This window comes from Rana temporaria, chromosome 1 (genome assembly GCF_905171775.1).
Source record: "Rana temporaria chromosome 1, aRanTem1.1, whole genome shotgun sequence".
NCBI lineage: Eukaryota > Metazoa > Chordata > Amphibia > Anura > Ranidae > Rana > Rana temporaria.
In genome coordinates this window covers 444,630,897-444,652,583 of record NC_053489.1, presented here as the reverse complement: position 1 = coordinate 444,652,583, position 21,687 = coordinate 444,630,897, and the positions used below count along the sequence as shown (strand labels likewise).

At 46.4% G+C, this 21,687-nt stretch overlaps 1 protein-coding gene across 4 annotated transcripts in view; it reads left to right on the top strand.

Annotated features, from left to right (window-relative positions):
* Positions 1-21,687, top strand: part of PDE4C (phosphodiesterase 4C) — a 368,145-nt gene that overhangs the window by 330,736 nt on the left and 15,722 nt on the right. For all 4 annotated transcript variants that reach the window (XM_040326959.1, XM_040326973.1, XM_040326966.1 and 1 more), the window contains one exon: positions 14,604-14,758. In XM_040326959.1, the coding sequence (XP_040182893.1) occupies positions 14,604-14,758 (155 nt within the window). The remainder of the gene's footprint in view (positions 1-14,603; positions 14,759-21,687) is intronic.

Here is a 21,687-nt window from a genome sequence, read left to right as displayed (position 1 = left end):
AACTCCGGAAAGAAACTTTAAAATACTAGGTGGTATCCCTACCCTCACAGGTTATGCCGCGTACACACGATCAGGCTTTTGCCCGGCCAAATCACATCGGAATTCCATCAGAAAAATATAGAACGTGTTCTATATCTAAGGGATGGAATTCAGATGGGGGTACACACGATCGGAAAATCTGATGGAAAAAGTCCATCAGACTTTTTCCTTTGGAAATTCCGATCGTGTGTATGGGGCATTATTCCTCGAGTTCCTTGCTCCCGATGGAGATGATTTGATGCCCACTAAGATGTTGCTACATATTTGGTGCCCATGCCTCACCCATTTATGGTCTTCAATCTTTGATGTGTTCGATCATATGTCATTTACTAAGAGACAAACCTCCCCCCGACTTGCTTTTCAATCTGTTCTTCCTGGCTCCATAGCACTAACCAAGAAGGCCTTGTTTTGGTTCTTAATAGCTGCTAGATGAGTTATCCCTAGACACTGGAAATCTACAGCCATGGCTAAAAGTTGTGAGAATTACACAAATATAAATGTTCACTGACTTTAACTGACAATTGCGTGGTCGTGCGAGGTGCGACGTGGCTCCCAAACAAAATTGGCGTCCTTTTTTTCCCACAAATAAAGCTTTCTTTTGGTAGTATTTGATCACCTCTGCGGTTTTTATTTTTTGCGCTATAACAAAAATAGAGCGACAATTTTGAAAAAAAATTCAATATTTTTTACTTTTTGCTATAATTAATATCCCCCAAAAATATATATAAAAAAAAAAAATTTCCTCAGTTTAGGCCGATACGTATTCTTCTACATATTTTTGGTAAAAAAAAATCGCAATTATCGCTTGGTTTGTGCAAAAGTTATAGCGTTTATAACTTTTTGAGAATCGGTGCGAAGCCGTCAAATCAAGCGGTGCCATTGCCGGCCGATTTTGCATGTGATTTGACATGTCAAATCACATCAATGTGAACCTAGGCTGAACCTTGGGGTAAACCACTAAAAACCTTACACTATTCAGAAATTAAATCATTAATCACTTCTCTCTGAATATGGTCTTTGACAGTTTTTTATCCATTCACAAATTGTGGGGAACTGTGTCAAGCGCTTTGGCAAAAACAAGTATACTATATCCACAGCCATTCCTTTATTGACAAATTTGGCCTTTTGTAAATCCATGTGCTTATAATTTTGTTTTCTACCAAAAACTCTTCTGTTTTTTATTCTTTTAATAAAGTCTCCAGTATTTTCCCGACTATAAAAATTAAACAAACTGCTCTGTACTGCTTTGGTAAAGACTTTGATCCCTTCTTAACCACTTAAGACCTGGACCATTATGCAGGTTAAGGACCTTGCCCCTTTTTGCGATCCGGCACTGCGTCGCTTTAGCTGACAATTGCGCGGTCGTGCGACGTGGCTCCCAAACAAAATTGGCATCCTTTTTTTTCCCACAAATAGAGCTTTCTTTTGGTGGTTTTTGATCACCTCTGCGGTTTTTATTTTTGCGCTATAAACAAAAATAGAGGGACAATTTTGAAAAAAATTCTATATTTTTTACTTTTTGCTATAATAAATATCCCCAAAAAATATATATAAAAAAACGTATTTTCCTCAGTTTAGGCCGATACGTAGTATTCTACATATTTTTGGTAAAAAAAAATCGCAATAAGCGTTTATTGATTGGTTTGCGCAAAAGTTATAGTGTCTTTTACTAGTAATGGCGGCGATCAGCGTTTTTTTTTTTTTTTTTTTTTTATATTATGGCGGACACATCGGACACTTTTGACCAATTTTTGGGAAAAAATGCACTGATTACTGTGAAAATGACAATGGCAGTGAAGGGGTTAACCACTGGGGGGGGGGCGCTAAGGGGTTAAGTGTGCCCTAAGGGAGTGATTCTTACTGTAGGGGGTGTGATCGCAGGACACCGGCGGCGATAATGCCGCGGGTCCCACGGGCGTGGTCACGGAGCTTCGGACCAGGTCGCGCGCACGACCATTCTGACGACGTATATGTGCAGGAGGCAGTCCTTAAGTGGTTATGTATTTGACACCTTTCGGGGGAAGGAGGGAGCATATACCTGTGTAATACAGGTATTTGCTCCCACTTCCGGGCATAGATCACTGTGGTGATCTTGATCCGACTTCTATTCAAATCAATGGGCTCCCATAGGGAACCATTCATTTTGAATAGAGGCAGAGAAACACGGCTGAAAGCAAGTGCAGCTAAACGTGCTTTGACACCAATGCAAAACGTGGATAAAATCGTGTTAACACCGTTTTTTCCTGTCGTCGGTACCAGCTTTATAGCACTTTTTATTTAAAATGTACGTGTGTATGAGGCCTTGTTTCTGGACCCTAGCAATTTTGAGTCTTTTAACCACTTGCCGCCCGCCATATAGCAAAATGACGTCGGCAAAGCTGTTTCAATATCCTGACTGGACGTCACATGACGTCCTCAGGATATTGAGCCGCTGCGCGCCCCGGGGGGCGCGTATCGCGGCAATCGTTGTTGCAGGGTGTCCGTCTGAGACTCTTTACCACGTGATCAGCCGTGTCCAATCACGGCTGATCACGATGTAAACAGGAAAAGCTGGTAATCGGCTTTTCCTCACTCGCGTCTGTCAGACGCGAGTAGAGGAGAGCCGATCGGCTGCTCTTCTGACGGGGGGGTTTGTGCTAATCGATTATCAGAGCAGCCCCCCCCCCCCCCGAGGATGCCCACACTGGACCACCAGGGATGCCACCAGACTACCAGGGATGCCCACCACAGATATGCCACCCTAGACCACTAGGGATGCAAATCAGAACTAAATAATGGATGCCAATCAGTGCCCACAATGGATGCCAATCAGTGCCCATAATGGGCATCACTGATTGGCAGACATTATTGTTTGGGACTGATTGACATCCATTAGTAAAACACATTACAGTCTCGGTACCCATCCATGCCCATCCGTGCCGCCTATCAGTGCCCATCCATGCTGCCTATCAGTGCCCATCAGTGCCACCTATCAGTGTCCATCAGTGCCGCATATTAGTGCCCATCAATGCCACCTCATCAGTGCAGTACCATCAGTGCCCATCCGTGAAGTAGAAAACGTACTTATTTACAATGTTTTGTAACTGAAACAAAAAAAAATATTTTTTTCTAAATTTCGGTAATTTTTTTTTATTTCTTTATCGTTACATCACGGGACACAGAGCGGCATTCATTACTATATGGGTTATATGGAGTACCTTCAGGTGATGGACACTGGCAATCTCAAACAGGAAATGCCCCTCCCTATATAACCCCCTCCCATAGGAGGAGTACCTCAGTTTTTACGCCAGTGTCTTAGGTGTTGGTCATGGTTTAGCTTGCCTCCGCATCCTTGGGATTAGGTGAGCTAACCGGTTCTGTCCAAAGGCCTCAGCGCTAAAGTGGTCAGTAACCGGACCCCAAACCCTTGGGGTATAGCCCATAATGCTTTTCTTTTTAGAGAGCTGGACCCTGGGCCCAGAACTTAGAAACCTTTGGGTGCCTAATGTTTCTGTTGCCAGAGTGCTATATGGGCCCAGGACAGTGGATCCTTCATAGGAACCCAGGGCCTGAAGGTCTAGACATCCCCACGGAGATGGGGGAAGATTGGGCCTCTTGCTTGGCAAAGTCCTGCGGCATGGAGCAGGTAAGTGAGGGGAAAACTTGCGGAACTTGGTTCTTAGCAGGTTTTTTCTGGGGGGTCACAGGGGACATGCCTAAAGTTATGCGCTGCATCTGGCAAACTAGTCACATATCTTAATGATAGGATGGCTCTATGTGTATTTTTTCCCCATAAGAAGTGACCTCCCTTGTAGTGTTGGAAAAGCATTTGAGTAGGGCCTGTGTAATATAAAATGTATGTGTGTGTCAGAGAGCTATGCTTACCTGCAAGCCTCCAGGCGATGCTCCATCAGTCTTCCTCCTCAGAGCCTGCAAAGCAGGCAAAACGCTGACCTCCTCGTGGTTCCAGCTGGAGCAGAGAGGCTCCCTTCCCCCCCAACCCCCCCCCCCCTATCGGCGGGCGCGCGCGTTCACGTGTTATAGGCGCAATTCGCGCCGTTTAGCTGAGGGGGGAAGGGCGGGTCAGTGGTTTAAGGAAGGGGCGGCCCTTCCTTTTCGTTCCAAACAGCATTCGATACATTGGAACTGGGGAGGAAAGACCAGAGCGGCAGCACGGGGCGCCGAGGACACACAGTGGCCAAAAAGAATATTGCAGTCTTCAGAAGACTGTTTTCAAGCCTAGAAATAGGCTGTTTCTTTCCATCTCATAGTTTTTCTTGCAATACTACTCAGGGGGACAGAATGATTTTTCTTTCCTGGATTTGAAACAAAAAACAAAAAAAAAAAGGGAAAGATTGAAGAAAGATTGAAAAAAAAAAAAAAAAAAGTCATCTAGGGGAGAGGAAGCATTTTTTATCCCCCAAACAGGTGTTTGGGCAATTAACTTTTATAGTTCCAGTACCAATAGGTAGCAGGTGTACCTCGGTATTGTACCATGGCATCCGGGTCAGAGGGTACAAGAGGTGGGGATTCCCCCAGAGAGTCTGAGGTCTCGGACAAAGCTATGCCGCTGCTTTCCCCTCAGGGAGCCTTGGGGCCATCGGGATCTGGGGCTGGAGCTGGCGCGGGTCAGTCCAACCCTAAGATGGTCACGGACGAGGTATTACTCACCTCTTTAAGAGAGATGGAGAAAAGAATGGGAAAAATGATAGCCACAGCTATGCGGGGCAGTAAACGGATTAGATCTCCGTCGCCCGAGCGTGGACCCTCAGAAGAGGAGGTCCTTTCCTCAGGGGAATTGGACGATCTCTTGGACAAGGACCAAGTAGGTTCAGGGATCGAAGATCCGGATACAGAGGAGTCTGGAGCAGTCTCCCAAGGGGAGGGCTGGTGGATTCAAGCCTTAACGGACTTGGTCCATAATGCATTCAACTTGCCAGTACCAGATCTCCAGGTATCGACGGTTTCAGCTTTGGGCTCACTGAGGGCGCCTCAAAGCAATGCAGTGTTTCCGATCCACCCTCTATTAGAGGGAGTTTTGTTCCAAGATTGGAACAAGCCAGATAAAATCTTCTTACCACCTAAAAGATTCTCTGCCCTATATCCTATGGAAGATAAATTTTCCAAGAAATGGGCTACTCCTGCAGTGGACGCAGCCATCTCATGTGTTAACAAGTCGTTAACATGCCCTGTAGAAAACATACAGGTATTCAAGGATCCAGTTGATAAACGCTTGGAAGCACTACTTAAGAACTCCTTCACTACGGCAGGGGCAGTAGTACAGCCAGCTGTGGCTGCGATTGGGGTTGCTCAAGCATTATCGGATCAAGTTAAGCAGATGCTTAAACTTATTCCTGCCCAGCAGGCAGAAGAATTTTCGGATGTCCCTAGGGCCATATGTTTTACAGTAGACGCAATTAAGGATTCTATCCAGCAAGCGTCACGTTTATCGTTATACCTTATCCATATGAGAAGACTCTTATGGTTAAAGAGCTGGGAGGCCGAGCCCCCATGCAAGAAGCTCCTGGTAGGGTTTCCCTTCTATGGAGGACGACTCTTCGGTGAAGACCTAGATAAATACATTCAGACCATTTCAAACGGCAAAAGTACTCTCTTGCCAACTAAGAAGAAGTTTCAGGGGCCTGCGTTTAAACGACAGTACTCCCCTGGGCAGGGGCCCTCTAATGCCAAACAGTATCGACGGCCTCCTGCGAAAGCAAACTTCGGCTTCAACAGCAAGTCTCAAGGACAGGCTGCTAGAGGCAGAAAGCAGTGGTTTCGCAAACCAGCAAAACCAGCCCCCAAGCCCTTATGAAGGGGCGCCCCCACCCACGAAGGTGGGGGGAAGGCTGCGACTCTTTTCAGAGGTTTGGGAAGCCAGCATTCCCGACGAGTGGGTACGGTCTTCCGTGGCCACGGGCTACAAATTAGATTTCCTAAAGTTTCCTCCTCCTCATTTCCAGGAGTCGAGGATTCCAAACGATCCGGAGAAAGGAGCCGCATTAATGTCGGCATTAAATCATCTACTTTCCCAGGAAGTAATAGTAGAGGTACCAGTCCTGGAACAGGGACTAGGTTTCTACTCCAACCTATTCATCATCCCGAAGTCCAATGGAGATGTCAGGCCAATTTTGGACCTAAAGATGGTAAATGCATACCTAAAGATCCGCTCATTTCGGATGGAATCCGTGCGGTCAGCAGCTGCCACACTCCAAAAGGACGACTTCATGGCGTCCATAGACATAAAGGATGCCTACCTTCATGTTCCAATTTATCAGCCACATCAAAAATATCTACGCTTCATGGTGGCTTCGCGTCACTTCCAATTCGTGGCGCTTCCCTTCGGGTTGGCTACGGCCCCCCGGGTGTTCACGAAGGTCCTAGCTCCAATCCTAGCCAAACTAAGGATCCAAGGGGTCACGATCCTAGCATACCTGGACGACCTCCTAGTCATAGATCACTCGTCTCCCGGCTTGGAGCGAGCAGTGGCCCTCACGGTCCAATACCTCGAGAAGTTCGGCTGGGTCCTAAATCGAGAAAAGTCAGCTTTCCTGCCCACAAGGCAGTTGGAATATCTCGGCATGAGATTAGACACAGAACAACAAGGAGTGTTTCTACCTCTGAGGAAGGTCAAAGCCATCAAGGAATTAATCCTACTGGTTCTAAGCAAAAAGGAACCGACTATTCGCCTATGTATGAGGTTACTAGGCAAGATGGTGGCCACATTCGAGGCGGTACCATACGCCCAGAGTCACACTCGCATCCTGCAGGCAGCCATCCTGTCAGCATGGAGCAGAAGGCCACAGGCCTTGGATATCCCGTTGCCGCTCTCATCAAGAGTCCGACAAAGTCTGTGTTGGTGGTTAGACCCTCAGAACCTACTGAAGGGGAGATCTTTCAGCCCAGTGGCTTGGAAGATAGTGACCACAGACGCCAGCCTGACAGGCTGGGGAGCAATTTTGGATGGTTGCACTCGCCAAGGTACTTGGGCAAAGCTAGAGGAGCAGTTGCCCATCAACATCTTGGAGCTCAGAGCTGCTCGACTAGCCCTCAGGGCTTGGACGTCAAAATTGCAGGGGTTCCCGGTGAGAATTCAATCAGACAATGCCACGGCTGTGGCATACATAAATCACCAAGGGGGAACCAGGAGTCAAGCCGCTCAGAGAGAGGTGAGCTTGATTCTCCTATGGGCAGAGGCTCATGTGCCCTGCATATCGGCAATATTCATTCCCGGAGTGGACAACTTTCAGGCGGACTTCTTAAGCCGCCAGACTCTATGGCCGGGGGAATGGTCTCTGCATCCACAAATCTTTCAAGCACTCTGCCAAAGATGGGGAGTGCCGGATGTGGATGTCATGGCATCGAGACTCAACAAGAAGCTAGACAGGTTCATGTCCCGCTCAAGGGATCCGATGGCCTGCGGAACCGATGCGCTGGTTTGCCCTTGGCATCAGTTCAAACTTCTTTATGCGTTTCCCCCGCTTCAGTTACTACCCCGCCTGCTGCGCAGGATCAGGGTGGAGCACATACCAGTCATCCTGGTAGCTCCAGCATGGCCCAGAAGGGCATGGTACTCACTAATCTTAAGGATGGTAGTGGGAGACCCTTGGACTCTTCCTCTACGGCCAGACCTGCTATCGCAAGGTCCGATCCTCCACCCTGCCTTACGGCATCTAAATTTGACGGCCTGGAAGCTGAATCCCTGATTCTCAGGGGTAGAGGTCTCTACCCTAATCAGAGCCAGGAAACCGGTCTCTAGGGTGATTTATCACAGGGTCTGGAAGGCCTATGTAGGTTGGTGTGAGTCCAAGCTATGGCTTCCTCGCAAATTCACCATTGATAGAGTTTTAAGTTTTCTCCAGCTAGGAGTGGATAAAGGATTGGCATTAAGCACAATCAAAGGACAGATTTCTGCTCTGTCAGTGTGGTTTCAGCGGCCGCTGGCCACCCACTCGCTGGTTAAGACCTTCCTTCAAGGGGTCTTACGTATTAAACCTCCAGTTAAATCCCCGCTTTGCCCGTGGGATTTAAACCTTGTTCTGTCAAGTTTACAGAAACAACCGTTTGAGCCGTTGGCTGAAATTCCTTTGGTTTTACTGACAAGGAAGTTAGTATTTTTGGTCGCCATAGTTTCCGCAAGAAGAGTATCGGAACTGGCGGCCTTATCCTGTAAGGAACCATATCTTATTTTTCATAAGGACAGGGTCGTTCTCCGCCCTCATCCTTCCTTCCTACCGAAGGTTATATCCAGTTTTCATTTGAACCAGGATTTGGTATTACCATCCTTCTTCCCTAAACCTACTTCCAGAAAGGAAGGGTTGCTGCATACCTTGGATATCGTCAGGGCCATGAAGGCCTATCTTAAAGCTACAAAGAAGATCCGGAAAACAGATGTGCTGTTCATATTACCGGATGGGCCCAAGAAGGGGCAGGCAGCTGCAAAGTCCACCATTTCTAGGTGGATTAAGCAATTAATCACTCAGGCCTACGGCTTGAAAGGGTTGCCTCCTCCAGTATCATTAAAGGCTCATTCTACTAGGGCCATGGGCGCCTCCTGGGCAGCACACCACCAGATCTCTATGGCTCAAGTTTGCAAGGCGGCAACCTGGTCTTCTGTCCACACGTTTACAAAATTCTACCAGTTGGACGTAAGAAGGAATTCTGATACAGCCTTTGGGCAGGCAGTGCTGCAGGCTGCAGTTTGAGACCCTCGGATTCCGGGGGCTCCTCTTTTTTGAGTTAAATTTAAAATTTAAGATTATTTTTCTCAACTAAGTTGGATTTATTATGATTTGAGTATTCTCTAAATTAAATCCTTTTGTCTTGGAGATGTTCTCCCTCCCCTCATTGTAAGCATTGCTTTGGGACATCCCATATAGTAATGAATGCCGCTCTGTGTCCCGTGATGTAACGATAAAGAAAAAGAGATTTTTAATACAGCTTACCTGTAAAATCTTTTTCTTGGAGTACATCACGGGACACAGAGCTCCCACCCCTCTTATGGGGACCATTTTGGGAGGCATACTGCTTGCTACAAAACTGAGGTACTCCTTCTATGGGAGGGGGTTATATAGGGAGGGGCATTTCCTGTTTGAGATTGCCAGTGTCCATCACCTGAAGGTACTCCATATAACCCATATAGTAATGAATGCCGCTCTGTGTCCCGTGATGTACTCCAAGAAAAAGATTTTACAGGTAAGCTGTATTAAAAATCTCTTTTTTTTTTAGCAGAAAATTAAAATCCCAGAAGTGATCAAATACCACCAAAAGAAAGCTCTATTTGTGGGAACAAAATGATAAAAATGTATTTTGGGTACAGTGTAGCATGACCGCGCAATTGTCATTCAAAGTGCAACAGCGCTGAAAGCTAAAAATTGGTCTGGGCGGGAAGGTGTATAAGTGCCCTGTATGGAAGTGGTTAAGCTCAAACCTGAGCACTTTTTTTTTACTATTAACATATTTTAAGAATTTATTCAATAAACCTAATCCTAAAAAAATAAATAAACAGTTTCTGATGCTTATTTTATTTATTTTTGGATTCAAAGAATTCCCCCGCAGTACTTCTATTTCACTGCAAGATGCCTTTTGGCCTCAGACTGGTGACCAACATCATCGAACCCACTGTGACTGGACAGTGAAAAGAGAAGCAGCACAGTGCTGAGCTCATCGTTCTATCACCTTGTATTCATCTCATATCAGAATACATCTTGTCAGCACATGAACTGATTGTCTTTTTTGCTGCTTTTTCCTCTCACACTTGAGCCCCACTGTACAGGGAAGGAAAGAGGCTGATTCCAGGTCAAAGTCAGTTGCTTAAATGATTGCATTTAGGAAAAAAATATATATATTATATCTGCCTTGAGTTCAGCTTTAAAGCAAACAGAAATGTTTAAGAGATACAACCAAATGTTAAAAAGTAAGAGATGGTTGATCTACGCCAATTGAGCTGCTATTGATGACATTTTCTTCTATACATTTTTGGGATTACTAGTCTGTAGAGGTTACAGGTGCAAAGTTCTGATAATGGTAAAGATCGGAAGTCAAGTGTGTTCAAGCTGATAGGAAGTCTGCAGCTTTGACAAATTGACAATCCTTGGTGTGCAGAAAGGCTTCTTTGAAGCACGACACACTGACCTTTAATGTACTACTGCAGTAGAAGACTGCGTCATGTTTCAGTGCTGCCAAGTTACAAGAAAATGTGGCTACGGTGGGGACAGGGTCACCTGTTTTGAGACCATTTTACTTGGGAAAATTGTTACCTGATGAATGTTGTTTCATGCTTTATAGTAGAGTCAGGATTTTGTATAGAGTGTCTTTTGGGATAAGGCACAGGGCAACAACCACTGCCTGTGTATTTGACAATTTAAAATAACTTAGGACTCGTGTATAACACACACACGCACACAAACACGTGTGTGTGTAAAATATATATATATTGGAAAAATTATACACTCTTCTATTCATTATTAACCACTTGCTGACGGCCGTACGACTTTGTACGGCCTCAGCGCGGCTCCCAATCTCTAACAGGCCGTGTTTTTACGGCCTCTCCTTTACACGTTCCCCGCGCGCGCTCCCGAGCGCGCGGCGGGGAACTTCTGTACTGGCCGTGTCCCTTGGACACAGCCAGTCACAGATCGCCGTGAACGGCCAATCGGAGCGGCCGTTTCCTAGGCGATCTGTGCGGCCAATGAGAGATGATCTCATATGTTTACATATGAGATCATCTCTCATTCCCGGCTCTCGCAGACAGCGGTGCTGTCAGGGGAGAGAGGAGACGGATCTGTGTCTCTTGTACATAGAGACATAGATCGGTCACCCCCCCCGTCACCCCCCCCCCCCCCCAGTTAGAACACTAATTAGGGTACACATTTAACCCCTTCCTCACCCCCTAGTGTTAACCCTTCCCTGCCAGTCACATTTATACAGTAATTAGTGCATATTTATAGCACTGATTGCAGTATAAATGTGAATGGCGCCAAAAATGTGTCAAAAGTGTCCGATGTGTCCGCCATAACGGCGCAGTCCCAATAAAAATCGCAGATCGCCGCCATTTCTAGTAAAAAAAAAGCATTTATACAGTAATTAGTGCATATTTATAGCACTGATTGCAGTATAAATGTGAATGGCGCCAAAAATGTGTCAAAAGTGTCCGATGTGTCCGCCATAACGGCGCAGTCCCAATAAAAATCGCAGATCGCCGCCATTTCTAGTAAAAAAAAAGCATTTATACAGTAATTAGTGCATATTTATAGCACTGATTGCAGTATAAATGTGAATGGCGCCAAAAATGTGTCAAAAGTGTCCGATGTGTCCGCCATAACGTCGCAGTCCCAATAAAAATCGCAGATCGCCGCCATTTCTAGTAAAAAAAAAAATTTATACAGTAATTAGTGCATATTTATAGCACTGATTGCAGTATAAATGTGAATGGCGCCAAAAATGTGTCAAAAATGTCCGATGTGTCCGCCATAACGTCGCAAGTCCCAATAAAAATCGCAGATCGCCGCCATTTCTAGTAAAAAAAAAAAAAAAAAAAAATAATAATTCTGTCCCTTATTTTGTAGGCGCTATAACTTTTGCGCAAACCAGTCGCTTATTGCGATTTTTTTTTTTTTTTTACTAAAAATATGTAGAATACGTATCGGCCTAGACTGAGGATAAAAAAATAAACGTAAAAAAAAAAATTGAGCTATTTATTATAGCAACAAAGTAAAAATATTTTATTTTTTTTCAAAATTGTCGCTCTATTTTTGTTTATAGCGCAAAAAATAAAAACCGCAGAGGTGATCAAATACCACCAAAAGAAAGCTCTATTTGTGGGGAAAAAAGGACGTTAATTTTGTTTGGGAGCCACGTCGCACGACCGCGCAATTGTCAGTTAAAGCGACGCAGTGCCGAATCGCAAAAAGTCCTCTGGTCAGGAAGGGGTTTAAGTGCCCAGTAAGGAAGTGGTTAATATGGCTAGTCTAAAAATAAACGTGACCGGCCACAACTAGCACGTCTACGCCTCCATCCCTAAATATGCATGTGTTAAAAGTAAGAAAAATTGGTGGGACTTTAAATGAGGCGCATCTGTGCATTTAGTAATTCGGATAAATAATATATATTATATATTTTTTCTGTAATAAAGTTTAATGTCGGTTTTATTAATATGGTTCTATGTTAACATTCCACAAAGAGCATTCTGTACCCTTATTCATGTACAGTAGGTGCACGCGATATTGTGTCAATCTCGCTCCCTTTCTCGCGAGATTGAGCACCTACGAGCCCCATCGCGGGAGCCAGCGCCGAGCTGGCCAGCCGCGATGGAGACAAAGCCGTCATAGAAGCGACGGGAGATCCGACTTGGATTCCCGCCAATTCTACACGTGTGCGGCGTTTGTTATGAATCCTGAGGGGGAAGTCCCCGCCGGATTTTAAATAAAAATTTGGCATGGGTTCCCCCCTCAGGAGCATACCGGGCCCTTAGGTCTGTTATGGGTTGTAAGGAGAGCACCCCCTACGCCGAAAAAATCCATACCAGACCCTTATCCAAAGCACGCTACCCGGCCGGTCAGGAAGGGAGTGGGGACGAGCGAGCGCCCCCCCCCTCCTGAGCCGTACCGGGCTGCATGCCCTCAACATGGGGGGGTTGGGTGCTCTGGGGCAGGGGGGCGCACTGCGGCCCCCCCACCCCAGAGCACCCTGTCCCCATGTTGATGAGGACAGGACCCCTTCCCGACAACCCTGGCCGTTGGTTGTCGGGGTATGCGGGCAGAAGGCTTATAGGAATCTGGGAGCCCCCTTTAATAAGGGGGCCCCCAGATACCGGCCCCCCACCCTAAGTGAATGAGTATGGGGTACATCGTACCCCTACCCATTCACCTGCAAGAAAAGTGGTAAAAACACAAATAACCCACACAGGGTATTAAAATATTTTATTTGTCTGCTCCGGAGGCCTCCCCTGTCTTCTTTAGCTCTTTTACCAGGGGAGGCTTCTTCTTCCGATTTCCGGGGGTCTTCTCCTGCTCTCCGGGGTCTTCACCGCTCTTCTGTGACGTCTTCTCCGCGGGTCTTCTCAGCTCTGGGGGGGTCTTCTTCTATGTTCGCCGCTCTCCGCTCTTGACTCGGCGCACCCCGGTTCTTCCTCCCGCTGTCCGGTTCCTTCTCCTTCAGGGCTGGCCGCCGCTATACTGGCGGCGGTCAGTCCGCTCTTCTGTGACGTCATCTTCTTCTATTCTCGTCTTCCGTCTTCTCCAGATGTTGACACGCCGGCCGGCTCTTCTCGCTGCAATGACGAGTGCGCGGCTTGCGTCGGATTTATATAGGCCTCACAGTCCCATCATGCTCCGGTAGGTACCACGTGGGTAGGTATCACATGGGTAGGTACCAGAGCATGATGGGACTGTGAGGCCTATATAAATCCGACGCAAGCCGCACACTCGTCATTGCAGCGAGAAGAGCCGGTCGGCGTGTCAACATCTGGAGAAGACGGAAGACGAGAAGAGAAGAAGATGACGTCACAGAAGAGCGGACTGACCGCCGCCAGTATAGCGGCGGCCAGCCCTGAAGGAGAAGGAACCGGACAGCGGGAGGAAGAACCGGGGTGCGCCGAGTCAAGAGCGGAGAGCGGCGAACATAGAAGAAGACCCCCCCAGAGCTGAGAAGACCCCCGGAGCGGAGAAGACATCACAGAAGAGCGGTGAAGACCCCGGAGAGCAGGAGAAGACCCCCGGAAATCGGAAGAAGAAGCCTCCCCTGGTAAAAGAGCTAAAGAAGACAGGGGAGGCCTCCGGAGCAGACTAATAAAATATTTTAATACCCTGTGTGGTTTATTTGTGTTTTTACCACTTTTCTTGCAGGTGAATGGGTAGGGGTACGATGTACCCCATATCCATTCACTTAGGGTGGGGGGCCGGTATCTGGGGGCCCCCTTATTAAAGGGGGCTCCCAGATTCCGATAAGCCTCCCGCCCGCATACCCCGACAACCAACGGCCAGGGTTGTCGGGAAGGGGCCCTGTCCTCATCAACATGGGGACAGGGTGCTCTGGGGTGGGGGGCCCCCGCAGTGCGCCCCCTGCCCCAGAGCACCCGACCCCCCCATGTTGAGGGCATGCAGCCCGGTACGGCTCAGGAGGGGGGGGGGGCGCTCGCTCGTCCCCACTCCCTTCCTGACCGGCCGGGTAGCGTGCTTTGGATAAGGGTCTGGTATGGATTGTAGGGGGACCCCCCTACGCCGTTTTTTCGGCGTAGGGGGTGCTCTCCTTACAACCCATAACAGACCTAAGGACCCGGTATGCTCCTGAGGGGGAACCCATGACGAATTTTTATTTAAAATCCGGCGGGGACTTCCCCCTCAGGATTCATAACAAACGCCGCACACGTGTAGAATTGGCGGGAATCCAAGTCCGATCTCCCGTCGCTTCTATGACGCGCTCGCTGGAATGTGCTGTCACTATTCCAGTGAGTGCGAGATCTCGGCACCATGTCGTCGAGAATCAGTGCGATGCTGTCGTGCTAAAAACACAATATCACAAACACCTACTGTATCTTCTTTACCTTTTATGTCTACTTTAATATAAATTATTGTCTTCTCCTTCAGACTCCGAGTTGGCATTGATGTATAATGATACCTCAGTTTTAGAAAATCACCACTTGGCGGTAGGATTTAAACTTCTTCAAGAAGAAAACTGTGACATTTTTCAGAACCTGACTAAGAAGCAGCGCCAGACTTTACGGAAAATGGTTATTGACATGGTATGTTTCTACAGGTCATTTATGTACCTTTTAAACCTTTGCTTGATATTGGAGTTATGTGTTCAATTTTCACATTCTACAATCGTCTGTTCCTATGTCATGAAATAGTTTTGCTCCTATAGCTGTAATCACTTTACTTGCCTGTAGTGCAATATGTCCTGCATCTCTAAGGTAGCTGAATCCTGTAGAAATCTTCTGTGCAGTGATGACAAGGCTGCTGAACTTCAGCACTGAGAGAATTATTACCTCCGAGCCTGCAAGAGCGAAAAAGATCTGACATGGACCTCTCCCCTCCTCACTCCTACCTCCATTGAGAAAAGCCCATGCATTGGTTACACTGCATGTAACATAATCTGTGAATGGAGGAGAGAATGTTTTCGTTCATAAGACTGTCCCATACAGGGAGTGCAGAATTATTAGGCAAGTTGTATTTTTGAGGATTCATTTTATTATTGAACAACAACCATGTTCTCAATGAACCCAAAAAACTCATTAATATCAAAGCTGAATATTTTTGGAAGTAGTTTTTAGTTTGTTTTTAGTTTTAGCTATTTTAGGGGGATATCTGTGTGTGCAGGTGACTATTATTGTGCATAATTATTAGGCAACTTAACAAAAAAAAAATATATACCCATTTCAATTATTTATTTTTACCAGTGAAACCAATATAACATCTCAACATTCACAAATATACATTTCTGACATTCAAAAACAAAACAAAAACAAATCAGTGACCAATATAGCCACCTTTCTTTGCAGGGACACTCAAAAGCCTGCCATCCATGGATTCTGTCAGTGTTTTGATCTGTTCACCATCAACATTGCGTGCAGCAGCAACCGCAGCCTCCCAGACACTGTTCAGAGAGGTGTACTGTTTTCCCTCCTTGTAAATCTCACATTTGATGATGTACCACAGGTTCTCAATGGGGTTCAGATCAGGTGAACAAGGAGGCCATGTCATTAGTTTTTCTTCTTTTATACCCTTTCTTGCCAGCCACGCTGTGGAGTACTTGGACGCGTGTGATGGAGCATTGTCCTGCATGAAAATCATGTTTTTCTTGAAGGATGCAGACTTCTTCCTGTACCACTGCTTGAAGAAGGTGTCTTCCAGAAACTGGCAGTAGGACTGGGAGTTGAGCTTGACTCCATCCTCAACCCGAAAAGGCCCCACAAGCTCATCTTTGATGATACCAGCCCAAACCAGTACTCCACCTCCACCTTGCTGGTGTCTGAGTCGGACTGGAGCTCTCTGCCCTTTACCAATCCAGCCACGGGCCCATCCATCTGGCCCATCAAGACTCACTCTCATTTCATCAGTCCATAAAACCTTAGAAAAATCAGTCTTGAGATATTTCTTGGCCCAGTCTTGACGTTTCAGCTTGTGTGTCTTGTTCAGTGGTGGTCGTCTTTCAGCCTTTCTTACCTTGGCCATGTCTCTGAGTATTGCACACCTTGTGCTTTTGGGCACTCCAGTGATGTTGCAGCTCTGAAATATGGCCAAACTGGTGGCAAGTGGCATCTTGGCAGCTGCACGCTTGACTTTTCTCAGTTCATGGGCAGTTATTTTGCGCCTTGGTTTTTCCACACGCTTCTTGCGACCCTGTTGACTATTTTGAATGAAACGCTTGATTGTTCGATGATCATGCTTCAGAAGCTTTGCAATTTTAAGAGTGCTGCATCCCTCTGCAAGATATCTCACTATTTTTGACTTTTCTGAGCCTGTCAAGTCCTTCTTTTGACCCATTTTGCCAAAGGAAAGGAAGTTGCCTAATAATTATGCACACCTGATATAGGGTGTTGATGTCATTAGACCACACCCCTTCTCATTACAGAGATGCACATCACCTAATATGCTTGGTAGTAGGCTTTCGAGCCTATACAGCTTGGAGTAAGACAACATGCATAAAGAGGATGATGTGGTCAAAATACTCATTTGCCTAATAATTCTGCACTCCCTGTATATGGGATTGCTGTGAATTTCCGGAGTAGGAGGATCATTTATTAACCACTTAACCCCCGGACCATATTGCTGCCCAAAGACCAGAGCACTTTTTGCGATTCGGGACTGCGCCGCTTTAACTGACAATTGCGCGGTCGTGCGACGTGGCTCCCAAACAAAATTGGCGTCCTTTTTTCCCACAAATAGAGCTTTCTTTTGGTGGTATTTGATCACCTCTGCGGTTTTTATTTTTTGCGCTATAAACAAAAATAGAGCGACAATTTTGAAAAAAAATGAATATTTTTTACTTTTTGCTATAATAAATATCCCCCAAAAATATATAAAAAAAAAAAAATTTTTCCTCAGTTTAAGCCGATACGTATTCGTCTACATATTTTTCGTTAAAAAAAATCGCAATAAGCGTTCATTGATTGGTTTGCGCAAAAGTTATAGCATTTACAAAATAGGGGGTATTTTTATGGTATTTTTATTAATATATTTTTTTACTAGTAATAGCGGCGATCAGCGATTTTTTTTTCGGTACTGCGACATTATGGCGGACACTTCGGACACTTTTGACACATTTTTGGGACCATTGGCATTTTTATAGCGATCAGTGCTATAAAAATGCATTGGATTACTATAAAAATGCCACTGGCAGTGAAGGGGTTAACACTAGGGGGCGGGGAAGGGGTTAAGTATGTCCCTGTGTGTTATCTTACTGTGGGGGGGGGGGGTGGCCTCACTAGGGGAAACACTGATCCTCTGTTCATACATTGTATGAACAGAAGATCAGCATTTCCCCCCCTGACAGGACCGAGAGCTGTGTGTTTACACACACAGCTCCCGGTCCCCGCTCTGTAACGAGCGATCGCGTGTGCCCGGCGGCGATCGAGCCCGCCGGGCACACGCACGGGAGTCGAGGGCGAGCGGGGGCGCGCGCCCCCTAGTGGCGGCTCAAAGAGCCGCCGTATAGCTACGGGCTCTCGCCCAGGAGAGCCGACCTGCCGCCGTATAATGACGGTGCGCGGTCGGCTAGTGGTTAAGCCTTTGTTGCAGTTTTCCTTTGATTAAAAAAAAAAAGATATCCCATAACATTTACCATTAAGTGGAGACCAATCTTGAATTCTTTACCAAAGGCATGCTGTTGGCTTGACCTACCTGAAAGTGACCACAGACACCCCTAAAACCATGTGGCTGTGCTCTGACTCGCCTTACACCCTTCTTGTTAGCCAATGAAGCTGATTACCACATTTAATATCTGATAAGGGGCAAAAAGAGACAGGCCAGTGTACCTTTTATGAAAGCTCCTGTCACTATAATGCAGCATTCTGGATTTTGAAGACCTCAGGTAAGGATGGGCCAAACACCCCCCGGTTTGGTTTGCACCAGAACATCTCGAACAGGCAAAAAGTTCTAGCAAACCCTATTAAAGTCTGAGACAAGAACATGAAAAATCCTTCTATACATGTTATTGCCATAAAAAGTGTATGGGGACCTGGGTACTGCCCTAGGGGACGTGTATACATGCAAAAAAAAAGTTTTTAGAACTACAGTTTTTTCAGAAGCAGTGATTGTAATGCTTAGTGAAACAATAAAAATGAAATATTCCTTTAAATATTGTGTCTAGTGGCTTATCTGTGCGATGTGTCGAACAGTGCTGCAGCAATCATGAAATTTCTAAGGGAAAAAATGTCATATAAACTTGCTCACGGCTGTAATGTATTGCCGGCTCTCGACAAAATCAAAAAAATGCCAAAATATTTTTTAAAAATTGGCGCCCCCCAAATCTATACCAGACCCTTATCTGAGCATGCAGCCCTTCCTGAACCATACCAGGCCACATGCCCTTAGCATGGGGGGGGCTCTATCCCAATGTTGATGGGGACGAGAGCCTCTTCCCAGCAACCCTGGCCATTGGTTGTCGGTGTCTGCCCCCCCACTTATCAGAATCTGGCCCTGAACCCCCTATGTGAATGGGTATCGGCTACATTGTACCCCTACCCCTTCACCAATAAAAGTGTCAAAATAAAAACCACAACAGACAGTTTTTGACAATTCCTTTATTTAAAAAAAGTGTCCTGCGATGTGCGGGGTGCTTGATGATGGATAGATCGAAAAATAGCACCCCAAGGCACCCTTCCCATGAGGGCAAGCAGCCTGGTATGGTTCACTCGCTTGTCCCCCCTCCCTTTCCTGGCCTGCCAGGCTGCTTGCTCGTATAAGGTTTTGGCGTTGCGTTCCCCTTAAAATCCATGCCAGACCCAAAGGGTCTTATTTTTCTTAATTCTGTCATAGGGTGCCCCTTAACCACTTCAATACACTGTATTATATACCCTGCAATGTATTATATATACTACGCTGACTGCACTATATACTCTGAACTGTATTATATTCTACACTGACTGCCCTATATACTCTGCATTGTATTATATATATATATATATACTACACTGATGACACTATATACGCTCCACTGTATTATATATACTACACTGACTGCACTATATACAGATCAGATGATAAAACCACAAGCACGGCCTTATCATCTGAGATCTGTATCAACGTCTGACTCAGCATATAAGAACCGGCTCCAGCCATAAGTCTTTTTGGGAGACTCTAAACGCCCTGTGCCTTGTTTGACTGCCGTGCTTGTGGTCTTATCATCTGGTAAGGAGACTACATCTCTATCACACGGGTGTTCACTTAGTGGAAGGAAGTGATTTCTCTGATGTCACATCACTTATGATAAGAAGATTTTGGACCCACTTAATTTCACTTGGGACCTTTTTGAATCTTTTTTCATTCACTTTTACCTATTCAGCAATAGGGCATGTTATTATATGTTCATATTTTGGATTAATCACATATCCATTTTATCTTATGGTTGCAGTTTTTGTATTCACAATTTATTTTGCACATGCACATAATTTACGTTATTTGTTATTAATTCCTCATTCATATATTTTGGTGGTATTATTAATTTTTTCACTCGTATTGATTTTTTTATTTTTTGGTGTCATTATCAAATTTCTCACATATATTGCTTTTGCGCCGTACCTTATATTATATTATAACACGTTATCTAAATTTGTACCTACAATTTTTTGGTACTGGCAGCATCTACGTTTTTTTTTTGTTTAGCGCAGTGTTTTTTTCCAATTCTTTAGGAAAACGTTTTTTTCTTTTGTCTCTGTCCAAAGTTGACCATTTGCTGCTTTCAGCGGGGCTTCTGTTTGCAGCATATCCTGGCTAACGGCCAACCCAGCATACCTTCTTAAAAGAATGCAGCTTTGTCTTCAAAGAGGAGAAATGGGGGGTCCTGGTGCTTGGTGGAGGGCTCCTGGTGTCTAGTGGGGGGGGCCTTGGTGCTTAGTGGGGGGAGTTGGGGGTCCTGGTACTTAGTGAGGAGAGATGTAGGGGTCTTGGTGCTCAGTGGGGGAGTCCTGGTGCATGGTGGGGAGAGATGGGGGGTCTTGGTGCTTGGTGGGGAGAGATGGGGTGTCTTGGTGCTTGGTGGGGAGAGATGGGGGGTCTTGGTGCTTGGTGGGAAGAGATGGGGGTCTTGGTGCTTGGTGGGGAGAGATAGGGGGGTCCTGGTGCTTGGTGGGGAGAGATTGGGGGTCCTGGTGCTTGGTGGGGGGGGGGGTATCTGGTGCTTGATGGGCAGGTCCTGGTGCTTAGTGGGGAGAGATGGGGGGGGTCCTGGTGCTTAGTGGGGAGAGATGGGGGGGGGGTCCTGGTGCTTGGTGGGGAGAGATGGGGTCCTGGAGCTTAGTTGGGAGAGATGGAGGGGTCCTGTTGATTAGTGGGGAAAGATGGGGAGGGGTCTTGGAGCTTAGTAGGGGCAGTTTGGGGCCACTGCCAGTCTGTGGGGAGGGGGGGGAACTGGTGCTCCTTACCTGGCTACCTGATGCATCTGGAATCCTGTAGAAGAAATCACCCTCTCACTTTCATTGTCTGCTGATTTTTCTCATCTGGAGGAATGCCGGCGATGCCAGTGCAGTGATAGCTCAGACTATCTCGCAAAAGAAAAACGTCCTCTGTTCACTTCTCTGCCAGGCTCTGACTGATGACTCCTCTATTGCAGAGCCCAGCAGAGGAAGCCAGTGGTGGAAGTCTTCTTTTGGACACTTTTTTTGTTTCCTTGGCTGAGCTATCACTGCACAGGCATCCCTCCAGGCACGCCGAACTGGCCACAGGAGCAGTGAAATTACTGTAATTTCTTCTGTCAGTGCCCCCCCCCCTTTCTTCAATGTGGCACCCGGAGCTTTATGGATGAAAAGATGGGACCCTGCCGATGGATCATCCATGCCTGCAGGGTGGGTCAGAGCACCGCCAACTCCCCCCCCCCCCCTTCTGGGCCTGTGTGCAGTGAACGCCCTACACACATGGATGATATGCCACTGAATATAGGTGACATTACAATGAGTGCTATTGATAGGGAGCATGCGCTGCACAGTAACAGGGACTAACAGATCCCCAGTTTGCTTTTATTACTACCTGGACAAATCATTGCAGTTTGCTCAGGAGCTCCATTGAAAGTCGCTACATCCAGTGCTTGCACCAAGTCAGGAAGACCGTGGGGCGAAGTTTTAATGAAAGTGAGGGACAGGTCTCCCTGTGAACCCATTGGCTGAGGAGGCGGTGCCAAAGGCGGCACTGCCTTCTGCTGCCTCCTCAGCCAATTGGTATCTCAAGTTCCCTCCTGAGTCCTGACATCACTGGTGAGTCCTGGCCTTCTAGTATACTATGTGGGCTGGCTAGGAGGACAGGACGATCCTCTATTAAAGAGGACAGTAGCAACCAATATGCTCAGTGGCGTGGATGGGCAGCAAGGGGGGGAGGGTCGCCTGTACTTCCTTATCACCGGCCCTGCTGAGGGGAACATGCAAGGAAAATAAAATACAGCATTTTTACTTGTACATGATTGGAGGATAGAAATCAACAAAGCTTCCCCTCATTTCAGATCTTCCCCTTTAGATCTACA